This window comes from Mytilus trossulus, chromosome 7 (assembly GCF_036588685.1).
Source record: "Mytilus trossulus isolate FHL-02 chromosome 7, PNRI_Mtr1.1.1.hap1, whole genome shotgun sequence".
NCBI classification, from domain to species: Eukaryota; Metazoa; Mollusca; class Bivalvia; order Mytilida; family Mytilidae; genus Mytilus; species Mytilus trossulus.
This window is the reverse complement of record NC_086379.1, coordinates 80,517,922-80,544,702: the sequence shown is the minus strand read 5'-3', so window position 1 is coordinate 80,544,702 and position 26,781 is coordinate 80,517,922. Positions and strand designations below refer to the sequence as shown.

General features: G+C 30.7%; 1 protein-coding gene across 1 annotated transcript; it reads right to left on the bottom strand.

Annotated features, from left to right (window-relative positions):
- Window positions 1-3,234: 3,234 nt before the first annotated feature.
- On the bottom strand, window positions 3,235-19,071 carry LOC134727282 (voltage-dependent calcium channel gamma-7 subunit-like). Its single transcript, XM_063591659.1, has 4 exons — window positions 18,562-19,071; window positions 6,667-6,759; window positions 5,291-5,425; window positions 3,235-4,650 (listed from the first exon to the last, which is right to left on the bottom strand). Exons 1-4 carry the CDS (start codon window positions 18,755-18,757, stop codon window positions 4,349-4,351), a joined length of 726 nt encoding a protein of 241 aa, XP_063447729.1. The 5' UTR covers window positions 18,758-19,071; the 3' UTR covers window positions 3,235-4,348.
- Window positions 19,072-26,781: the final 7,710 nt, after the last annotated feature.

The following is a 26,781-nucleotide window of genomic DNA, read 5'->3' as shown; positions in this document are numbered from 1 at the left end:
GGATTCTGTTTACAAGTCTTAAAGCAATTTTATAAGCCAATGCTGTAGGATTATACTATAGGAAAGATTCTATTAATTTTTCGTGTGATGTTATTTTGGTGCGCATTATTTTTTTTAGTAGAAATACAGCATTTACGTTTAACAGTTGAGACCACAAGCCTCAAATTATTTTTTTTTTTAAATTTTATTTGGATTCTGTTTACAAATCTGAAAGCAGTATTACAAGCCAATACTATTAAAAGATAAAAAAAATTGCTTACACTCGTCATTCTGTGTGGCGTTATATTTTTGTTAATCTTGATTTGATGCATTCCGAATATCAACCTTATATATCCTTATATGTATTTAGTTAATAACATATTATATCTTACACGTCTTTTGATTGGCTGACCAATTGAAATACATTATTTTATCATGTTTTTCTCTTAAAAAATGGAATTCATACTGAAATTATAAGGATTGACTGTCACATTTTTTTCTATCTTTTTGAAACAACATGAAAATAGGTTGTGCACACTTTTAAATAACACGCCACGACGATAATTTAGTGTACAACACCATTTTTTTTGTTATATTATTTCTTCATAGACAGAAAACATATTACAGTCATTCCTTAAATAAACTCTTCATCTCGGGCTAAATAGTTGCTTTATTTTTTTCAAATATCTATAGAATATAAATAAGTACAAGAATACAACTAATACGCAATGTAAAATGATGTTACTGCATCACTTGATTGACAATTATTACTTACGTGGTTTTTTCAACAACAAAAAAAAATCCATCATTTCCATGGGAACACACTGTGCTCCTTATCTGCCGACTTGGTTCTTTATTCATATACATTTAAGTCTTAATCACTTCTCGACTTACATCTTATAGCTTACTATGTAGCAACATATGAGACACCACATGCAAGTGGAGTATAAATCGCCCAGTAGATACGACATTCCGGGGTTTTCGTTTACCCATGATTTCCTTTATAGTGGGTTGTTTCTTACATTGAAGCTATTGAAACAAGAGTAAGCTTGAATTAGACCTCCGGAAAATTTTGATTGCACCATCCTAAGTTGTCTGTCATAAATGACTTTTTATATACGTTTCGCTTGTCGTTTGTGATGAGTAGTAGAAGCTGTCAGTTTAGTTTAGTTTTGCGACGATAAATGACAACATTTTTATTACTTTGTCATCTGACAAAAACAAATTACAAATCCCGAAGATAAAAATTGACTCGATTTTGTATTCGCCTTTTTCAAAACGGAGACATCTGAGATCCATACATATTACACGATTAAAAAAATTCAGATAATTTAGATTATCGATATGAATAAAATTAATCACTATGTGTTGGTACTGATAAAAATATGATATAAATTTTAATTCTCACTGCACTAAATTATTGAATGTTCCTGAAAATATGTTAGAAAACAATTTGATAGCACATTTTGGATCATGACAACAAACAAGATCTCAGAACAGAACAGCCAAAGTCTGGTCGATCAACATTGTCTTAGTATAAGGAATTGCAACCTGATAACATCAGAGGAACAAGCCAAATCTATAAACTTCTCCGAATATAAGTTTGTGTTGAAAATAGCATAACATATGAAACAAAATATAAAAAAACCCAGGAATAATAAAGATTTTTAAATGAAAATAATTATATTTAACGTATTAAAAAGAGGTCCGTCACCTCGCTTTACATGTATGCATTCATTCATATACTATTATAATGTAACGGGATGCATAACTTGTTCATAATCATTTTAAAATATTTACAAGTTAAATCTATCTAACAAGGTACAGACCACATCACAGTATCATAAACAACCAGAAGCAATAATTGTTGATAGGGTCTAAAAAACCCATACTGTAATTATTCCTTCTGTTTCGTGTTTAATATCTACTCCTATACGGGACATGTTCCCAATACTGTATCCCTTACCTTAGAAACACACAAAAAGGATTTGTTTGATCGGCATATTTTGATTGATATTTTCTTCTTTGAGATAAAGACAGAATTTTTCGTCATGTTTTATTTGAGATTGATAAAGTGCGTGATTTTTTGTCATAATTTGATCTTAAGATTGACAATAACTGTCTTTTTAGAATAACGATGTAGGGTTTTCGTCATGTTTTATGTTGAGATTAGGGCTGGCTCTTTTGGTATTGTTGTAAATTTTAGACTAGAGCTATATTAGAGAGGAAAGATATTACATGACACTCCGTAAACTATCATAAATTAGTTGATCTTTACGATGTGTCTGCGTCTAAACTAACTTATGACATATTTTACCACGTCTTAGATTTTAGTTTAACATCTATGTTGTATGTCTGCTAATTACCGATTGTAAACTGTTCCCAAATATGACTGTTGACTAGAGTGAACTTGCAGTGCTATACGACATGTATCTGTATTTTGTTCATCCAACATTCGTGTATTTATTTTTGATGTTTCTGTTAAGGTTTCGGTTGAATAATGTGTTGTTGCGTCTTTTGTTGTCCAAATAAATAAAAATGTCTTTCTGTACCATCATTGTCATATTCTCGAATATGACTGGTATAATGAATATGAATATCGTTGCTGTGCGGTGTGTTTTGTACATCCATCATTCATGGATTTATCTTTTGTACTTCTTTTATGGTATTGATGGGAAAATGTGTTATGTTTTATTATCTGTAGTCCATATAAGTAAAAAATTGCTTTTCCATACAATCAGTCATAAAAATGGTTTGGATGAATATTGTGAAAAAAATAGTATAAAGTTCGAGATTAAATGATACTAACGTAAGCGTGCCACTGATTTTGATATCCTGTGGTGTCTTTTGCTGATGGAATATGATCGTTGCTGTTCTGTGGTTTGCATAGTGTGTCGACTATTATAGTATGTGTTTGTACGTTTCTCTGTTATGAATGTTTATGCGTGTGTTTGTGCTGTATTTCTGTCACGTGTTTTTTTTTATATTTTACAAAGCAGGAGGGTTTATAGGCACTCAAATCACATCTTCCTATATCTATGAAACCAAGTTCAACCAACCATTTGTTTTTAAAATATCCTGTGCCTAGTCAGGAATATGGCAGCTGTTATCAAATAGTTTGTTTCTATGTGTGTTACCTTTGTTGCAATTCCGCGTTCCTGTTGTTCTTTTGTTTTCCTCTTATAGTTAATGTGCTTTGGTTTGTCTTAATCAGTTTATGACTTTTGAACACCGGTAAACTACTGTTGCCTTTATTTAGGATAAACTTAAAGGTTATAAATTTACATACATTTTTAACAAGGTTATCTAGTGTAAATAAAGACCTTTTATATTATCACCGATCTGCCACCAGTACATCAAAATAAAAGTTTAATACTCTGTAATATTTTTACTTAAAGAGACAAATGAAATTACATTTTACTATTGATTTAGGTGTACACGGATATAATTATAAGACGTCAAGAAAAAGTTGCAAGTTGCGTTCATCAGAATACTTCAACTTATCGAACTGTCTCAACCTTTAGATTCTGCATCGAACATAAAACGTAATTATAAACTAAGCATGCTTTTAAAGCTATCACAAATGACAACATCTTGAGCAAAGGCGTAAAATGTTTTAGATTTTCATGTTAACTCAAGCAAACATAGACATAATTATAGTATAGTTTTTAGATAGCTTTCAATGTAGCGTTAAAACAGTAATAGTAATGTTCCATTAGTGGTATTGATTTCCCAGTTAAGTAAAACAACTCCAGCAGGGTACCAGTCATCATGATGATTAATTTATACGTAAATCTACAATTAACTGACCAAACATCTCCAGAAAGGGAAAATCGAGTGATGACAATTAAGAAATGTTCTACAAATACACTAGATAATGTATATTTTCAGATTTAACTTAGTATGGCAAAGCTTTATGTTGTGGTCTTCACGGAATTATATCTTTGTTCTGTCCGCCCTAAAGCTAAGCGCTGTTTTTGGTTTGTGGTGCCATAATTGCAAACTATCAATTATTAAAAAAAAGCTAAAAAAAAAAAAAGCTTAAAAAAAAGAAGCTTTAAAACTAAAAATTTAAGTTCTCTGTAAGATTAAATCATAAGTTTTATACTATTTTACAATGCTAGACAAGGGAATGATATAACAGTTAAAGACAGACAACGAAATTGCATCCTCGAATGAATTAAAATGCATAGCAACACTATTTATAAATTTTCCATCGATTTATCATTAAAACAAAAAGTCATAACGACATAACTGTTTTTTTCCTAGAATTGAAACTTGAGTAAAAAAATCACATGTTTATGTTCACATTTTCTGACATAAAACATTTCAAATTTATTTCTAGACTTCCAGGCAAATAGTTTCGTATTTATAATATAATTGTAGGGTTTGATGCTCCGCCTGGAATTTCATCTTCCGGATCTAAAAGAACGCCATCCAATCCTGGAATTATTTTTATCATGTCGTCTTTCTTAGAATTTCTTTTCAAAAACAAGGAAATTTGCACTACCGCTGACAGCATGGTAAATAAAAAGGCTAAACCGGCAAAATAGAAGGACCATCCATAACTATACTGGAAAACTAAATCTCCACTTTCGTTATATTGTCGATGTCCAACCTCGTCGTTTATTGATGATATGTACAGTATTATTCCTACTGCAAAAGTTAATCCTAGAATAAAAATTATTATAAGGTTATACATGAACAATAAAAGCAAAGTAAAATTTAAATTGATTGCATTCAGATTATAGAAAATGATGTAAAGTCATCAACATAAACGCAAAGACGACACAAAACTGCGTCATCTAACGCACGGTGAAATACAGGAATTACGAAAAGCTTAGTTAGCTAAGGTACAAAACTATTGTAGTCTTGGGAATAAGGTATCAGTTATCAAGGTACATATTGAAGTACAGTTCGAAACCTAAACGGTGAACATAGAAATATATATATATTTACGTGAAAGTATTGTGTGCTATATAAAACTATGTTCTAGCTGTGAAGTCCAAATCATTATATCTATTCGAAAATACAACAATAAAATTGAATATATGTCAAAAATGAATTTCTACTTTAAATAATAAAACGGACTACAGCATGCTATATAGACAAATAAAGGCATCAGTAGTATACCACTGTACAAAAGTCATAAAGAGATAACAAATTCGGTTAACAAATTAAAACCGAGGGAAACCGGCAACTATAAGAAAAGAACAACGATAAAACAGTAACTCTGAACTATTATATTCTTTGACAATATATAGCATAGCATGAAAACAAAATGTTTTATGATCAATAATAAAGACGTTACCTCCAGATATATAGACAACAGATCCAATCAAGGTTTTTATGTCTCCTTGAATATTTCCAATAGCACTCACAGTAAAACCAGTGACTAGTAAAACCAAAGTTATGACAGGGAAAACTGTAGATACTCTGTTGGCTCCTACAAATAACAACTTTTATTAATGAAATTGGAAATAAGAATTTATATTTAGAAAATATTTTATTGTAGTATATTTCCCTTTCTGTTATTATAAGCTTGTGTGACTTATCACCTTAAATTTATTAGCAATGACTATTACAACGGGTGCCACTAGCGGATCAGAGACTGTTTACCTTTTTGGAGTACATGAGTGTACCCAGGCTTTTGTAATTATGTGAAGAAAAATACAAAACAAGTTTGTTGTTATCATATTTATACTTCTTTATTTCTCTTTATTCATCTTAAAGAAAAACCATCATACGCCAAAAATCATCCACTCTCTTTTATTGTAATTTAAAAAAAGATGATGAGGAGAGCTGGGTTCATGCGAAATAGACAATTAAAGACAAGACAAAAAATGCACTGTTACTGGTCAACCTTTTTAATCATTAGAATCATAACAACTGGTGTCGGGTTTGTCAGAATAATGGAACGGAACCATATTGTAAAACAACTAACAAATTAATAACAGCACTTGTTCTGTTAAAGTTTGCATTAAGATATTTTGTATCAGATATTTGAAATTGATTTGTTCTAATTTCATGTGACCCGCATGGAATATAGTTCTCTATGAAAACAGACTATATGAAACAATTACGCAAGGCAGTTGATTCGTCTCTTTCTGTGGCAATAAGTGCTCTGTGACACTAGTATAGATTCATGTCCTCAATAGCCTGATAGATATCAATTCCGTAAGGTGTTTTATTTTAATCAAATGAGACGATTTAAAAGACGTCCAGTTTTATATTCGTTGAGGTCTTTGATAATTTGTCTCATGCATAATATATAAATAAAAAAGAGATGTAGTATGATTGCAAATGAGACAACTATCAAAAATCAAAAAAATCAGAGGGCAATAATGCAGACAATTTAATAAAAATTCGAGTAAGGCATACAGTTAAACTCATACTTATATATAAGGCCGTTACATAATATATGAGTATATTTGTCCGGATTTTAACCAAAAATCACAACAGCAGAGGTATACCGCTATCCGAACATATTGACGATTTGTTCTTAACCATATGATATCATATCAGTTATATTTCAGCACCTGAATGGGAGTATGTTTAATGTTTTCTAAATTGAAAACAAAAAAGAGCTCTGATCAACAATTGTTTGCTTTTTACAATAAAATCCAACGCTACTGTATTGTTTGATGAACCCTTACACAAAATATCACACATCAATATTTGTCTTACTCATTATAGCCATGGAAGTTTCTTGACCCTCTTCTCTTCCTTCATCTGCATTTTCATATCCCACATTAACACATATGTCTGGGTAATCGTAATCTACAAAAAATACATTGTTATGAATTAATGATAGCATACATAAAAAATCAAATGTTCGCATACATATAAAAATCAAATGATAGAATACATAAAAAACTCAAATGATAGCATACATTTAAAAATTCAATTAAAATTACACTACCAGGAACATGGGAATCGTATATCTAACTGTCAATACATATGTTCATGCAAGGGACTGGCCAAAACATGCCGTAAAGTATGTTGACGAGACGAAAGTAAATGATGTACCTTTCATTGAAGGTTTTTTCCATGAATTGTTCACCGAACGCAGAACAATCTGCTAGTATAAGTATATGTTTAACATTGATTGCACTGCTTATGTCACTATTATTTTATACTATCTCAACTCTGATTTGACTTATTGTGTCACTTGTATTTTATACTTTCCTTAACTTTGAATCGATTACAAACGTCACTGATATTTTATACTTTTCTGAACTTTGAATTGATTGCTTAACTTGCTTACGTCACTGATAAATAATACTTTCCTAAACTTTCATTGGATAGCTCACGTCACTGATATCTTATATTTTAATTGAATTTGATTGGTTTGCTTAAATCACTGATATTATCAGATTATTACATGGCATTTTTCATATCGCATGTATTATCAGCCCTAGGTTCAATATCAGCCCAAGAGCCGCATGGCTCGAGGGCTGATATTGACCGAGGGCTGATAATACATGCGATATGAATAATGACATGTTATGATCTTTTCATCATATGCTTCAACAATAGAGAAAAATCACAGATTCATATATTGATCATTTTACGTGGTTCCCAAATAGAAGTTCAAAGAGTGAAAAGTTCACGGACGTCGGACTCCAAATTTAGTACATTCGATATGAAATCTTTCTATCAGATGCCTCAACAGAAAAATAAAACATTTTTATAATTTTACAAAATATACTTTCCAGTATCCAAATAATTGTTTGTTAGATTGTACACTACTTTGTAAGTTTTTTAGTGAAATGTAGCATTGAGGTATATTTTCCGGAATTTGCCGAGCATCACCGGAATGCCATGCGATAACGTTACGGAAAGGCATGTGATAACACTCGAAGCATGTGATAAACTTTTCATATCACTCCGCTAAGCACCAATTCCAAAAATATGGAATTTACGTTGATTTAATGATATTATCATACAGTAAAAATCATATGCTATTTAGTCTAAGTATATGATAAATATAGTTATCAAAGGTACCAGGATAATTATTAAGAACGCCAGACGCGCGTTTCGTCTACATAAGACTCATCGGTGACATGTATTATATTCCCTTAGCTTTCATTGAATAACTCACGTCCCTGATATCTTATACTTTCCTTAACTTTAAATGGACTGCTTATGTACTGATATTCTATACTTTCTTAATTTAATTGGATCTCAGACAACACTGATATCTTATATTTTCATTGAATTTAATTGGTTTTCTAACGTCACTGATACATTATAATTTCCTTAAATTTGATTGAATTGTTTACATCACTGATATATTATACTTTTCTTAACTTTCATTGGGATACTTACGTTACTGATATATTATAATTTCCTTAAATTTGATTGAATCGTTTACATCACTGATATATTATACTTTCCGTTACTCTGATTGAATAACTTCTGTTATTGAAATCTTATACGTGTTTAACTATATTCATATTAACATTGCCATTAAAGCGAGAAGTTTGACATGCCACAAAACTAGGTTCAACCCACATTTTGTTTTATCTTAAATTGCCCTGTACCAAGTCAAGGAAATGACCACAGTTCGTTTCTGTATGTGATACATTTTGATATTGTGTCTGTTGTGTCGTAGTTCTCTTATAGTTGATGCGTTTCCTTCACTTTTAGATTTGTTTTTTTTCTCTGTCGATTTATGAATTTCGAACAGTGGTATACTACTGTTGCCTTGATGCACCTCCTATTTGTTTCATATTTTCCTCAGCTTTGATTAGATTGCCAACCACACTAATATCTTATAATTTCCTATTAGCTTTGATTAGATTGCTTACGTTTTTTGTAATTTATACTTTCAATTTCATTACTGTTTATAGACGTCTCTTCTGTAAAGTAGTGCGTAATGACATCATTTAGATAAACGAATGATTGATCATGCAAATTTTCAAAACCATTCCTACTAATTCCTTCCGGAAACCTTGACATTTTGTTGGTAAAGAGATTTATGTTTTGAAAGCTTATTTGTGTTGCATTTTAGTATTTCTGTAGTGTCGTTGTTCTCCTCTATATATTTGATGAGTTTTTCTGAGTTTTAGTTTGTAACCCGTATTTGTTTTTTTCTCAATCGATTTATGAATTTCGAACATCGGTATGCTACTGTTGCCTTTATTCCTATTTATATTGTGTTAACACCATTTAAGCGCATGAGGTTTGAGTGTTTCATTTAATTAGATGGATGAGGTTTTTTTTTTGCGATAATTATATTCACAATAAAAAAACTCTAATGTAAAATATTTATTTTATATAGATATAAAGTTTTTAACTTCTATGTCACTTGGATCTGCTTGAAAGTTGTTTCATTTCCAATCTTACCACACTTTCTTAGCTTATGAGTCTCTTAATTTGTATTTATGTAGTGTTTACCATTGGCAGATATTTGTATTTACATCTTATAGTATAAGCTGAAATAAGGAGATTTGGTATAATTGACTAAATTCACCCACGAACGATGGAAGTTTTGCGATGAATACAATATTTGAAAGACACATTGGTTTCGTAAAACACGTTTAGCTAGACACAATAGCAATGCACCTGCTTTGTCGGGTAAACGAGTAAAAAACAGGACTTTATTCTTAATCCCCTTTTGTGATTAAACATTTATTTTCAGCGTTTGACCCACAGATGTAGTAATGCATCATATATTTTTTTAACTGCTAAACAACGAGAAAATCCGGCTCCCGGATGCTTGCTTCAGTTTGCCTCTAAACATCATTGTTCATTGAAATGCCATTATCAATATTAGCTAGCGGATATGATATACTGAACTAACCTTGGCTATGAACAACCTCTAAACATTACAGTTGTGACGATTTGATCCTTTAGTTATCCGATAAGAATCTTATATACTTAGCATGAATTTTATAAGTATTTTACATTTTATAAAGATTTGCACAGATAATAATAAACTATTTATCATTTTTTGTTTAAAATAAAACCCATTTTTACGAAGAACACTGACAGCTAGATAGTGCACATGTTATGAGAAAATGACTAATTAGGATTTGATCTGAAAAATATTTAGTGTTTTCGTGAAAATAAACTGTTTTATAATATTAAGATGTCAATTTTTCCATTACTTAAGGTCTACGCTAACGGCAAATTGAAGGATACGAAGATCTGTAGGGAATTTGTTTGACAGTTCAACAGATATATACTATACGATTTTGAAATATTTTCAAGGGATGCTATCGATTATACGTTGATATTTTGTTAACTTTGTTAATTGCAAATAAACACCATATTTATAGACGAAATGTCATTTATAGAATGCCAAGGTGGTCCAAGGTTATCTCAATATGTGGTTCGACGTTTACAGTTCATATATAGGATAACATTGGATTAATTTTGACGATGTATTGTCTAAGTCAAAAAGGATAATGCTTCACAAATTCCACAAATATTCGTGTAGAACTTGGAATTTACACTTAAGATTAGATCGAATAAGTTCAAGAAAACACTAAGTAATCACTTTCATGAAAAATTAGAAAAAAATGCTCAAATAGTAAGTGTATTTAATAAAAAAAAAACACCTGTTAGTTATAAGTATAAAAGAGGGACAAAAAATTTAAAGGGACAGTCAAACTCATGAATCAAAAATAAACCATGGCTAAAAATGAAAAAGACAAACAGACAAACAATAGTACACATGACACAACATAAAAAACCAAAGAATAAACAGCATATAAGTAACATATATGGGATTATGGCATAGCTAAAACCTTATTTCTAATTTGCCTGCATGATGTATATTTTTATGTCGTAAAGCAACGTTAATGGGATTGTCTACATCAAGACTACATAAAATGATTTAAATATAGATTTATAATATTTATTTTTTGTCTGCACTTTTATTGAGGTAAATCGATTTATAATGTTTACAAATAAAAATAAAATTGAGAATGGAAATGGGAAATGTGTCAAAGAGACAATAACCCGACCAAAGAACAGAAAACCGCCGAAGACCACTGATGGGTCTCCAATATTACACTTTGAAAAAATCCCACACCCGCAGGCGTGCTTCGGGTGGTCTCTTAACAAAAACTTGTGTGTACTAGTTCGGTGATAATCGACGTCATACTCAACTCCGAAATATTTAAATGAACTAAAATCATACAAGACTTACAAAAGTCGGAGTCTCCCGACTTGGGCAGTCGCAAAAACTTGTATTACAAATATAAGATTAACTAGGCACAACTTAGCTATAGAAAATGGAAGATTTTATGGTACAAGAACTAATAGAATATGATTGTACTTAATAAAATGGTATTTCAAGGTTTTCGGAAAATTCATATTAAGAAAAATTTATCAAACTAACGAGTTTGATCAATGTAAAAGAGCTGTGTGATTTTGGAATATTTGTTTTTCAAGATTTAAGTATACAAACTTGACAGTAAAAATGGCTTAAGTTAATTGATAACAATAGTAATCGACACATTTGAAACAATTTCAGAAATGATAGTGAATAAGAAGGGACACCAAGCAATGACGAAATAAAACGGTTTATGATATACATGTATTACCAGGCAGTTTAAACAACATAATAGTTTGGGCCATGAAAAAACCCTAAACATTTTATAACAATTTTATCGAGTTTGAGTCTGGCTCACCTTATTATACAGGAATCTAAATTAGGAGTGCATCTTTGACTCGATGATTAAAATTATCTAGGAAACATGCAATATATCTGAAATTATTTCGAGAAAAATGCACTTCAATCTAGAGGATGTTCTATGTTTGATTTATAGATACGACTCCTTCTAATTTGGGGTTTATAACGACAGGTGTGTCCGTTCGTCTGTTCTCTTCTCGATGAATATGTTTATCATCATTTAACAGAACTCACCAATCTTAAAAATATGATTTATTCTTACTCAACATTAGCAAATTTGTTGTCGAAGCTTTATTTCAAAGAATACTACATATTACTCATTTCTTTATTAGAATTTATGCATGCAATTTAACCAATTGAAAGTTTCATGCAAACTATTCAAAAGAAAATATATCTAGAAGCCGTATTTATAGCCTTATTAAGTTTATCTCGATGGAGTTCGAATATCAATTTATAATGGTAAATTAACTGAATATGTCTCCGTGTTAACTTCAAATTCAATTAATAAGTACATGGAAATCAATTACTGGAGTCCTTAAATGTAATGAAATTGTTATCAATGAACTAAAAGAAAATAAGTAAAATATATTTGAAATGGCGATTTTATTTCTGAATCAATAATTTTAGTGGAGAAAAGCGTCAACATCTCATGAAAAGAGCTAAAAAAAGATATTTTTGAAATAAAACAGTAAGAGTGAATATAAGTGACTGTATTTAACAACAAATACAACAAATCACAATTCACTATCAAAGGACATCAAGTATGATATTATTATATTGCTTGTAAGCAACCAAATTCTCTTTTTGGTTTTCTTTTATAGAATTTACATTTCAAACAGTAATAATACCTAATAGTTTGAGCATTTGATAGTTAGTTAAAACCTACACATATCAACCTTAATACTTATTGACTTGTTGGTTGATTAAAATGTGCTTAATATCCAGTGGGATATAATTTCATGCATTTGAAAGATCAAACATCAGAAACATTAATTCTATTTTTGTATTTATTTAGAAAATAGTACAGGGAATAGAGAAACGCACATAGCCGTAACTGAATTATAAGACTGTCAAGCATGGACGAGAAAACTGACGAGATTCGCTAACCATCGTGTAAGTGTTCGAGTTAAAGATCAAGTTTGAGTCCGAGTGCGATATATTTTTCGAATTAAACTGTTAGGTGTAACTATACTATGGTAAATTTGTATATTCTTGTCTTTAATTTTTGCTAATATGCTTTTGCTATATGCCATTTTGTGCTTATTTGCTACATATTTGTATGTTTTTTTAGTGATTAAGATTGTCATTATAATGGAATTTGATGCGACTACTAGTGAGAGGTTTATAGTTTAGTTGCAATTATGATGGACATTGCTAACCATAGACTATTCCAATCCGTATTGACTACATCCAATAGTGAGAAAAAAACGTTACTTTTTTAAGGTAGAATTCGCCAATAAAGGTTAAGATGCTGTAAATATTGGCAATATTTTCCATAAAAATCTGTACAAAAAACTATACCTGATTACTTAAAAAAATAAGCTACACCTGTTATTTCTTATACTTACACCAAGTCTATTGCATCAAAGATTTTCAACCAGAAGAGAGTTTAAGAGGCTTTTAACCTCAAAGATACAAAATCCAAGCCTCCGGATTGCTCATGTGCATCGTCACAATACAATTATAGTCCAGCTGGTCATATTATTACTGGTGACCTTGGCATTGTTACCAATGAACAATTAAGAGAGTTGCCAAGGGACCAAAGTATAGAATCCCCCAGCCCATCAACTGGAAAAAGAATTTCAAGTTACTGATGGATGCAGTTGAGAACTATGCAAGAAAATGGATAAAGCGCGAACCAGACGAACCCGAACTGAACACTTTTCTGAATGGATCAAAGCTATTCGATCATGCATTCAGAGGCGCATACAAAAACTACGATGTAATATGAGTACTAGAGTTTCTAACCCTTTCAAGAATCCGGAGGTTGTGGATGTTTTATCCTCCTTGCATGACAAATATGTCGTTGTTCCGGCAGATAAAGCCTTCAATAATATTGTCTTCATATGTAAAAAAACATTATTTGCAATGTCTCACTACAGAGCTTGGAATTGATAAAACTACTGGTAATCCTACATATTCTTTAACCTCATTTACCAAGGATGAAATTTTACAAAATTCCCTCGGTTTTAGTTCATTACCCCGATTTTGTTTTTTGTCCATCATGGATTTATGAGTTTTGAACAGCGGTATACTACTGTTGCCTTTATTTAGCTATTGCTATAAAACCAGACTCAACCCACCATTTTCGACAATCATAAAATGACTCCATCATATATCCATGTCAGGAATATGACAGTTGTTGCCATTCGTTTGATGTGTTTGAAATTTAGATTTTGCCATTTGATTATGAATTTTTCGTTTTGAATTTTCCTCGAAGTTCAGTATTTTTGTTATTTTTCTTTTTTCAAGTCACTTTTCGAGTTAATAATTGAGTAACAATTTAAAATAGAGTCATATTTCGAGTTAAAACAACGATCGAGTGAAATTTTGAATATAAATTTTTGTTCTTAATTCTTTTTTTTGTTTTACAAAACAGATAAAAAAAGTTTTAAAAAATTCATAAAACAAGTACTTCTTCTTCTTCTTCTTCTTCTTCTTCCAGGTTAGGAACCTGATTCATTGCTGAATGTTAATGGTTCCGCGCGAAAACTTTACGCAGTGTGGGGCAACACAGAGAGATTTCTCTTGGCTATTTACAATTTACATTTAAAACGTTCGCAAAAAATAGTAGCAGTCATTTAGAAGAGTATATTTTCTCGAATTTAAAAAAGAAGATGTGGTATGATTGCCAATGAGACATTTGTCCACAGGAAACGAAAATAACACAGACATTTACAACTATAGGTCACCGTACGGCCTTCAACAATGAGCAAAGCCCATACCGCACATTCAGCTATAAAAGGTTTTAACATAAATAAAGGCAACAGTAGTATACCGATGTTTGAAGGTCATAAATGAATTGAGAGAAAACAAATTCGGGTTACAAACTACGACTAAGGGTCATGTCATAAACGGTATATAAATATGGGATTCTTTTGTCATTTTGAAGTTTCAACTTCCTGATCACAGAAGAAAATCTGTTTACGAATTTTGTTGCTATTTTTAACTGTAAATATAAAAGTATTTCGATTCTTGAAAAAAGAACCCATTTTTCGGTAGCATGATTACAATAGATATAATGTCGTTTTTGTGGAGTTACTGGCAAACTTAATGACTTACTAGTAAATTCATTAGTCCTATTCTATGATCAGATGATATAATTTGTTTAAAAATCTGCACATGTAAACATGTCAGAAGGAAACTGCTTATAGTGACAAAGGAGTAAATTCGGTAAGGGCCATATTTGGCCCCAATTATAAGGTTCATAGTTACTAGACAATAAATGTTTTAAGTTGTCTTACAGATATGTGAGAAAGTTAAACAGAACTATTTTTGTCAAAGTTTAATTCTAACACGTTGAAGTTCACATCCCAAAAAGGTCAAGATAAGGGAGTTTTGACAAAATCAGATGGATTTCAACCAAATTCAGGACCAGGAAACATATCGCGTAGGCATCGACAAACTTAATATTCATATGAGACATGTGAAATGTCTTCAGAAACATTATTTCAGAAGATCTTTGTTGTCGACGAATGCGCTCAATGTATCCTGTCCAATAATATATGGAAATTTACCAATTTTCATTGAATTTTTCGTGAGAAATTAATATGTGTACTTTTTGTGACGTCATACTGGAATGCAGAAACGTAAAATTTTCAACAAAATGGCTTATTTCCTATCTAGTCACTGTATTAGCTATAATTTATTGTGATATTGGTCAATAAATCCAAATTGGAAATTTAAGCTAAAAAAGGGGGCCATTTAAGGACATTACCGAACATACTCCTTTCAATGTAACGCAACACTCTGTTCAAGTACATTTGTTTATAAGGATCAAATTGTATAATTTGTGGAATGCTTAAATTATTCAAAATTAAAAAAGACCTTACACTGAGCACCATGGACTATGTAACAAAATCAAAAGAAAATGTAATATTCTGAAGAATATCAATGGACATGTTGCCATTGTTTTTGCAGTGGACAAATCAGAACCTTAGTTTAAAGTTGAAACTTCAGTCTACATGAGACGATAACAACTGAAGAATGCAAACAACTAAAAAACAGCAAGATATCACTCACACGTGGTCATCACAAATAGACAGGGGTATATACAACTATTTAACTGTCAGAACCCTAATGTTGCACAAGAATATAAAATAGACTATAAAGTTCTGTAAAAAACACGAAAAAATAGACAAATAGATAAAATAATAAAAATGATAAACAAGTAAAACATTTAATAAGAGAATAATTGAATAAGAAAATTATTAATAAAAACTAAATAGAAATAACAAATCAAATTGGTTAATGAATTCAACAAACTAAATTAATTATTTATTTTGATATATATTGCATATATTAAATCAAGCAAATGAATATATCATATCAAATCAATAGAAACTGTATGTCATTTGTCAAAGAGTATTTCACGAAAAGGCAAATAAAAAAGTTTGATTAAAAACAAGTTGTAGAAAAGAAAGTTGAATGATAATATAGGTTTTTTTTTCTTTCTAAAAGTGCTTTTAGTGCTCTTATGAACAACCAATCTGGCAATATCTTTAGTTTTATATAATGTTTAATACCATTTAGTCTACAACAAGACTTACGTGAACTGCATCACTTTATTTCTGTCGACATTAAAGGATTCTAACTATGAACCATGGTATGTAATAACAATCTTAATCTTAATCAGAAGTATATTTTTAGTTTTGACCTTTTCAGTAAAAATAACGTTTCTTCCGCATATGTCTGTATATATTGAAACCTTGATTTGATCTGTACTGAAGGCTGACATTTGTATATAGATATAGGAAGATGCGGAGTGAGTGCCAATGAGACAACTCTCCATCGAAATAAAAATTTTAAAAAAATGTACACCATTATAGGTCAATGTACGGCCTTAAACACGGAGCCTTGGCTCACACCAAACAACAAGCTATAAAGGGCCCCAAAATTATTAGTGTAAAACCATTCAATCGGGAAAACAAACGGTCTAATCTATAAAAAAAACCCAACGAGAAACACGTTTAAATTACATAAACAAACGACAACTACTGTACCAGGATAGTATGAACTCAGGAGATTAAAAGTCCCTTTTATTGATTTAATTGATTGATGTCCGATTATCGTCCAGTGGCAATTATTTCATTTATATTCAGCACGAAAGCAAATTAGCAATTAATATAATAGTAGACACATTGGACGGTTTTTAGTCATTCAGATATTTCTAGTCAGACAAAATAAATGAATTAACGTGAGGCGGAATAATGAACTAAATTTGTCTCAGCTGCTCCAAATATACAAATGTTAACGGAATAAAACCAGCGACAAAACTGTGTCAATGACAATGAAAACTAATTCTCTTAAAAAACAACCCGAGTAACAAAACAAATTTCTTCACTCATAATTTTGTTTTCAATGTAAAGAAAAAAACGACGAGAGATCAAGAATAAATTAGGGAAATAAGAAAAACCTGATTTGTGTTTTTCGGTTGTCATTCTTGAATAAAAACCAACAAATAAATCAGCATGACTCTTGTGTTCTGTAGCTAGCCAACACTATGTAGTTTGGTATAAATAATTTCCATTAGAATTGAGAATGAAAATAAGGAATATGTTTGCATTATGAAGAGAAAAGCTCGAGAAAAAAACATTCTCTGACCCGATTCGAACGGATTGATGGCCAGTTTATTGTTCCAACAAAAGAATCAGTGATGAATGACTCAAATTGAAACAAAATATAAATACGCCAAAAACATAACTAAACAATGTACCTATACGAAGAGCAACCAACTACCAACAGATTTTTTGAGGTCAGGATTTAGACCACCTCGTTATATTGTATAGACTCTTGTCTGTTATTGACAAAACCGTACGTAAACATTTAGAAACTGTTCATTCCGGTTAGGTTGCTGCATCATCGACGTATTGCGTTTTGATCATATATACTAAGAAAAAATAAAAGAGTTTTACGACTGAAAAGATTAATATATGAACAATGTATCATTATCTGCTGGTATCTATTCAGGTGGGAATCATTCAATTACTCGTCCAGCATGGAAAATACATTTACTGTAACAGATAGATGAATTTCCCTTCTCCTCAAATGTCCAACATTGTTAGAACTTAAGGTCAAGTGTGAAGATATATCATGGCATCATTAATGATTGGAATGACAACTGTGTGAAGATATATCATGGCATCATTAATGATTGGAATGACAACTGTGTTCTTGTTATATCTCAACAACAAAACATAGAAAAACAACAAAAAATAAGATATTTCTCATCTGTAAGTTTTCCATTTATTATTTCAGATTAAAAAGGGAAAAGTTTTACACACAAAAATATCAAACTGTAAATAGAATGATAAACTGGAACTTTTGATTTAGGGGGATATTTAAAAATATTTAACTGAATGAGGTTAACAACTTAGATTTACAAAACTGTATATGTTCGATTGATCTTTTGACACTGGACATAACCGAAAACGAACCGTAAAAAGCATGATAGACATTTTATTGTTACTTAAAATATAACAACAAAACTGAATAATCCCGCAAATAGAATAAATAAAAAATAAAATAAAATATTAAGCATCTGTAAGTTTTTCTCGTCATTTCAGGTTCAAAAGGGAAACGTTTTACACGCAAAGAGATCAACTCAAAACAGGTAGAACTATGAAGCATACACGTTGATACAAAAGCTACTTGTACTTATTGACATAACTTTATGAATATACTTCACAATGTAACACTACAGGTGTAAGACTTACCCATAATAATGCAAAGTCGCCATAATCCTGTTCTGATATGGGCTGTAAATTTCAGTGTCCCATTTTCTATGCTCTTAATAGTCTCTTCTTCTGTAAACAACCATGAATCAGTGCCTACAGCAAGCGCCATAGTGCCAACTGCAACAGCACCAAGACACATAGAGAGAAAGGACAGAAAACGGACATTACAATGCATTTCTATGACAATTAATATCCAAACATTGTGTCATTGATAGTTTCACTTTAAAATCATTTCGATCACTTACGTTGTAAAGTGTGAAAATAATTTCCAGAACGTTAAGTTAGTCTCTCGAGTATTTATAAGGAGAACTTGATGCGTTATTCTTGATTTTCAATTAAATAATGTTATACGATTCCAAGATAGTACCAACATTGATGGTCGCTAACGAGTTGTTCACAGAAAATCGAAATATATGGTTGATAATCAAATTTGTTAATCTAATTACTTCTTTTATAAAGCAAACTTCTAAATTTGTGCATGCATGATTAAAAATCCGATAATATTGCTGAAAAGTTTCAATAAAATGTTCTCATTGTCTGGACACAGATACCTTGTTGTATTGACTATTCGATACAACATCAAAGATCACATTTATAAAAATATTCTCTCTATATATAGTTAACCAAATTGATTGTTCTACAGAGAGAAATGTTTTCAGTCCAAAATAAGTATTTATTTTTTGTTATGGTGTTGTTCTGAATAATCATTGATTTGTATAAAGTTATCACATCAACATATATTCCCTAGACTTTTCAATATTTTACTTATCTTCACCATATAAATATTTTTAGAAGATAACTGCATCAAACGGTTTCAGAAGAGTTAGGAATAACGTAAAACTGTATTCATCTAGGGAACTCAATTGCTTTTGCTTGTCGGAGTCTGTAGTTTCTTTTTCTTTTTAAATTGTATACATTGATTAACTTTTGTAAATGTAATGCTTTTCACATCAAATGAGAGAACTGCGTAGGCTCACAAACTCCCTTGGTTCCAACAAAAAAAAAGGAAAATATTGAATTGGCACTGCAAGTGTTTTTGTATTTAAAAAAAGCAGAATATGGGATGTATCTTCTGTGCATAGGTATATCTTTTATTAACGAGATAAAAAAAAGTAAAAATAAACGAAAAATATTGAGTATTATTAAAAATTCCCAGCTGCTTTCTACATTTCTCCATTGTTTAGAGTGAAAATGTGATGAAGTGTGTTAGTTTACAAATTGATCGTATTATTGACTAGTACTATGTCACTGTCAATTCAAGGACCCTGTGACAGCAAAATGGTTTCTAGCTTCTAATTTTCTATACAGAAAAATAGCAATCAATAAAACGTTACATGAAAGTCACAAAATTATTTCCCTTTGTTATTATTACAACATGTTCTGAAAGAGTAACACATGCCTATTGTCATTTTCAGCTTTTCAAGGAAGACTCTTTTTTATACATCCACACTGAATGGTTTTTCCCGATTGCAAGAAAACATATTTTCGATCCGAAGATTAAAAATACGTCATGCTTACATTCGATTATATATCATGAATGAAGGATTTATGCATTAAAGATCTTTAAACTGCGACGATTATTACATTTATCTTAAATGTTTCTGTCAGTAAGAAGATTTTAGCTTACTCGCATCAATATACATGTATTGACATAAAAGGCATCACGTATTGGGCTATTTCTTATCAGTTGACGACAGCTCTGTATCCTGTAAATTCTAAGTGAATATAGCAAAGTATTGAATAAATCCGATTAAGCCCCTATGCGTCTTCATTAACTCTTATTTGTTTAAATAAATGAGTTCTTTTATACAATAAAAAAATCTTTGGCTGAAAAAAATAACCTTCAAACAGAACAAACCTTGAATATGAGAAAGAACAAATATTTCAGTAAAATTATCAAAAATCAAGCCTACGTAAGCTTATCTGATGAATACGTTATCTATTTATAATTGAACTGCTTGGGTTACCTGGAGTTAGTTATAACAACATCTACCCTCAATTGTTTATCAACAAGTTTGTTTCTATGTATGTTAGCGTTTGGTTTTGTTTCACTTCAGAGTTCCTGTTGTTCCTTTATTGTCTTCTAATAGTTGATGTGGTTTTAGTTTGTAACCCGACTATGTTTTCTCTCCACAGATTTATGACTTTTGGACATGGGAATACTAATGTTGCCATTACATTAAATTATATCACCAGTACTTGGAACAAGAGCCATGTGCCAAAGGAACAATATCAAAATGTCAAAATAACAAAACAGCAGCAACGAACCGCATCGACATTGAAGTCATTCACCCACAATTCCACAGCCACTATGAAAAAAAGTACATGACAAAGGCAATCCACGATTTTATATGCTATTTATGCCTTGTACCGTGAGGCTGTTAATTGCAGTTCATGGATCCATCAATGAAATGTTAACCGATCATAAAATGTTCTTTAAGTGTCTATATCACAGTGCTAAATATCCAGGAATAAAAAAGTTGTGAGGCAACTAAATGTCATTGTTATCATATTCTTAAAAACCTATCTGTAGTTGGGCAAGCTACTTTAAAAAAAATATTATTCCTCTCTTTATTTCCGATTTCGGCTAATGGGATAAAAAGGTAGTGAGGGAAAAAAACCTGACTATAGTGAAGAAACAAACCTTAATGAAAACTATTGTAAATGTCTAATGATACTATAAGGAATATAACAAATATAGACAAAAAAACATTTGAGTAACTGTCTTTTAATCTTTAGTTCTAATTGACTTCTTATATAGAAGCAACAATGAAATTCATGTGTCTCAAAACCAACAAATAGGATTCACGGACAATCAAATGTTCCATCGCAGGTCAATTGCAGTTACAACTAAAGATTCCTCTACTGGATATCAAAATTACAAGTAGATTAGCAGCATTTACAACTGAAGATTCTTCTTCTGGATATCAAAATTAAAAGTAGATTAGCAGTATTTACAAACTATTTATCAAACTTATGTTTATGACTATCATCTAGTCAACAGTGGTTAACCGATGTGAATATCTCGAAAATCGACAAATTAAAAAGATAATCAAGGTACCAAACACTAACTGAGGTGTCGCATAAACTCCAAAATAAGCGACACCGTATTAGTTGAAAGGGTAAACGTCTTCTGCCATGTTCGCATCGCCCGTCTTTCGCGTTCAAACTCAGTTCAAAAATCACGACCGGGAAAAAGACAAACTCGGATAACTAGAGTTCAGACAAATACATGGGTATCTATAATAAAGACTTAATTAAGACATCGGAAACATGACACTAGTGGGACACTGATACATCGTAGCGGTCATCCAATTTGTGATGGTGACCATAAAAATGTATGCGTGTTGAATCATGACGAGTTTTGATCTTTTTTGTGTAAGGAGTTCATCCCTTTCATTCAAATCCATATATTGTGAACACACATAAGCATAACGTTATAACCGAGATCTGTTTACAGGCAATACGATTGAAAAAAAACCATATGTTATTGTTGAGAAATGATAAATTAAAGCAATAAGCTGGAAAGTTATTTTCATCGTGTTTGTCATGTATTATGTTTGATAAATTGAGTAGCTGCGTTTCTTGTTATGTACGGTATGTACATCATGCTTATTTAGTCAAGAACTAACTACCTGATCATTACTGTACATTTATATATCAATGTTCCCTTTGGTATTCCCCAAAGTTGATTTATTAAGGCTGGAGTACTCTCAAAACTAACTGTATTTCAATACGAATGTACCTGTCAAGAAAAGTCGTTGAAGTTGTTTTAATCTCAACTTGTTTAATGTGCTTTCGAAAGTTCACAATGCTTGTTTTTTTATGGTTTTCGTATAGCGCAACCTTTAAATATATATATGTGTTGATTGTTGATTGTTGATAGTCTTTTCGCATTTATTCTGTTATCAAAGGTATGTCTCTATATGACGTACGATTCCTGGTTGTAGTAACTATGTTTTTTTGTTACAATTATAAGAATATGTGTTCTTTTTTAAGGATTGTTTACCTTACAAAATGGAGAATGGAAATGAGGAATGTGTCAAAGCGACAACAACCCGACCATAGAGCAGACACGTCCGTTTTAATACCTTCGCGATGATATGTATCTACCATTTTTATTTTTATGAGGAGAACACATTTATATACCTTAAACTTTTCAAAAAGGTTTAGATAATTTGTGACTTCTGTCTTTATGTAAGATGTTTTTTGTCCTACTTTCAATCCGTTAAGTCAAACCATTTCTAACTTTGTTTTAAAGTTTGTTCTTATGGTGTGCTTTGGCACCATTATCTCAGATTAAAGTAGAGAATTGAACGCTCACAAACATGTTTATTGGATAGTTGTCTCATTGGCAATCATAACATATATCCTAATTTTATATAGCAAACTATTTAATGATCTTGAAAAGTGAAGCAAATTGTTGCTGAAGTGGACAAATAGTCTACTCGATAAGTTAGCTGTAGAAGTTACCAATCATTGTACAAACAGGTAATCAATATTGTAACAGGCTTTAGTGCTAGATGTTAAATATGGATGGTAAAAGCAATATCTAACTTGCCAAGAAAATAGATTCGAAAGAAAGAAAAGGAGCGAATAATGTAATAATTCATAAGTAAGACAACTTGGATGTTTTGAGTGGTAAAACTGTTAAGGACACAAACAAGTATTTGTTGTTTTCAGCACCATTTACACAATATAATGTATAAAGCGAGATAACAAAAGAACCGAACTACAGGGGAAACTCAAAATTCCCTCATCAAATGGAGAAATCAAAAGCCCCAATACACCAAAAAGAATAAAATACAACTACTAGTATCTTATTCCTAATTTGATGCATGTATTGCCTTATGTAGATAAAACCAGGGTTTATAACTGGTCATTTTTATGATAGTCGAATAAAATTCCATGATATTGATAACTTTATCCTTAAAATTAAGGCGATAAATGTATACTTTTGCCCTTCTTTGTACTTTATTAGAATCTAGGGGAAAAATAATATTTGCTGGGATCTTAAATCTTATTAAACAAAGAGGAAAAAAAGAAAAATGAGGAAAGTGGATTTCAAGTAGGTCAAAATTGTAGGCAACATTGAATAAAAAATACGTGACATTTCATTGTAATAGGAACAACAGAAGTATGAGCTGTATTTATTCTAATATACCAATAGAGCCTTCATTTTGAAAGTAATTAATGTGAAGTAAATAACCAGAATTACCCTTAATACGTACCAACTACAAATGTACGTGAAAATAGTGGTTATTGTCTTGCTATTGCCATATAAGTTTGTCATTAGAAATAACATGTAGCAATTACGGGGCGCCGAATGGGACTCTTGTGGTTTTGTACTCAAAATTCAATTTTGTACGGACAAAAGTGACTTTTGTTCAACAAAAATGAGTTCAGTTTAACAAAATTTGTATCATACTACAAATTTGAAATTTTGTCATACAAAATTATCTATCAGCGGACAAAAGTCACTTTTGTCATGACAAAATTCATTTTTGTTACACAGACTTGACTTTTGTTACCTAATTTGAAAATTGAGCGACAAAAATCAATTTTGTATTTAAATTAGTTTAGTTTGGTTTCTGTGAACTAATTTGCATACAAAATCGACTTTTTTTACACATAATTGAATTTTGTTACACAAAAATTACTTTTGTTACACAAAATTGACTTTTGTTACACAAAATTGACTTTTGTGAGACAAAATTGACTTTTGTCTAAACAAAATTGACAAAATTGAATTTTGTCTCAACAAAATTGACAAAATTGACTTTTGTCTCAACAAAATTGACAAAATTGAATTTTGTCTCAACAAAATTGACAAAATTGAATTTTGTCTCAACAAAATTGACAAAATAGAATTTTGTCTCAACAAAATTGACAAAATTGAATTTTGTCTCAACAAAATTGACAAAATTGAATTGTGTCTCAACAAAATTGACAAAATTGAATTGTGTCTCAACAAAATTAACAAAATTGAATTTTGTTTCAACAAAATTGATTTTTGTCTCACGAAAGTAAATTTTGTCTCATAAAAGTCAATTTTGTTGTTACAAAAATGAATTTTGTCATCACAAAAATGAATTTTGTCGTCACAAAATTGACTTTTGTCTCAACAAAATTGACAAAATTGACTTTTGTCTCAACAAAATTGACAAAATTGACTTTTGTCTCAACAAAATTAACAAAATTGACTTTTGTCTCAACAAAATTTACAAAATTGACTTTTGTCTCAACAAAATTAACAAAATTGACTTTTGTCTCAACAAAAATGACAAAATTGAATTTTGTCTCAACAAAAATGACAAAATTGAATTTTTTCTCAACAAAAATGACAAAATTGAATTTTGTCTCACAAAAGTCAATTTTGTCTCACAAAAGTTAATTTTGTTTCACAAAAGTCAATTTTGTCTCACAAAATTGAATCTTACCGTACACAATTGACTTTTGTGATTTAATTTCCATATCAGGTAACAAAAGTCAATGTTGTATGCAAATATGTTTATATTTGCATACCTTTAAGACAAAATTGACTTTTGTCATGACAAATATGAATTTTGTCTACAAAAATGAATTTTGTCATGACAAAAATGAATTTTGTCTACACAAATGAATTTTGTCATCACAAAATTGAAGTTCTCACAAAACAAGTCTGTAGCACATAGTTTTGTAAGACAAAAATGATTTTGTTATGACAGAATTGAATTTTGTACAAAACCACAAGAGTCCCATTCGGCGCCCCGTAGCAATGCACTAATAAAATATGAAGACATTTAGCAGATGTATATATGAGAAAATGTTTTATATAATAGGAAGACTGGATCTTCACACTATATTCTGCAGAGAACTGAATTATCTGATGGTCTCGTATAACCAATACTTTCTACAAACATATAATCTCAATTACAGAAACGCAACTCATACATTTTCTCATAGAGATGCAAATATTGACAACTTTCAATCACTAGATACTTTTCCCAGGACGGTAGCAAACTGTTTGGCAATAATCTTCGTTAGGTCGATCTATTTTTCATATTTTTATTTGGGTTTTATATCTCTATGCTTTTGAAATAATTGATATTTATTGAAGATATATTGTTTGCTTGCGATTTAAGTATTTTAAAAGGCCATCAATATGATATCAAAACTGAAATGAAGAAGGAATTACTAGAAATAAAGAGTTTCATTATTTCATTTTAGATGGTTACAAATTAACATGACATGCTAGACTCTTTTATTGATAGAGTTGGTCAAAAACAGGCCATAATCATGATTTATTGAGATATTTATTTTTGAAGATATGATTTTTATCAGGAAGCACAATTTTATGTAATGCACTTTTATCGCTTTTTTTTTTACAAAACTTGTCTTTGATCTTACTAACTTATTAATTATTTCTTAAAACAGTAGATTGATATGAAAAATTATGGAAAAAGTTAGGGTGCACGTGCCCGTTTTCAAAGACCTAAACAAAGTCGAAATAGGTAAAACAGCGGTAAACAGATTATCTATCATTGGTCATCTCACCTCGGTTGCTATTCTCGTTTTCTCCGTTCCGGCTCTATCAAGAAAATCAATCTCGTTGAGATGACCAACGATAATTTATATATATAATATGAAGTACTTAAGGTAGCACAATACAAAGATTCGTTTACTTCCCATCACTAACCTTTGAAATGCTGTAACTTTCTAATGAATGAATAGAAAAAAATAAAAGAGGTATATAAAGATAGATAAAAGATTAATCTTTTAAATGAATGCAATATTTTTATATGCAATCATTATGTAATCAATTATTATGTAATTAGTGGCAAAATCTGGGTAAGTTCACTTGAATGAATTTAGCTCTATCATCTCTTTAACTATATAGAAATTTTTAAAGAAATCTTAATCAGCACATCCTGGGCTTTAAAAGGGTGTATCAGATTGTTTCTATGGTATTCCATTCTCTCATAAATCTCTAATTAGTGTAAACATCCCAACCACATAAAAGAAGATAATGTTAAATTAGGTGTAAAATTTGTTCTATACATTCTATCTGAAATCTGAGACACCCTTTTGTAGATAATGGCCATAGGAACACCATTTAATAAAATCAATCCTCTAGGGATACCTATGCAGAAGCTAATTTCATTTGAAAGTGGAAATTTGGTGAAAATATTTTAGACACAGTTAACATCATAATTGTTT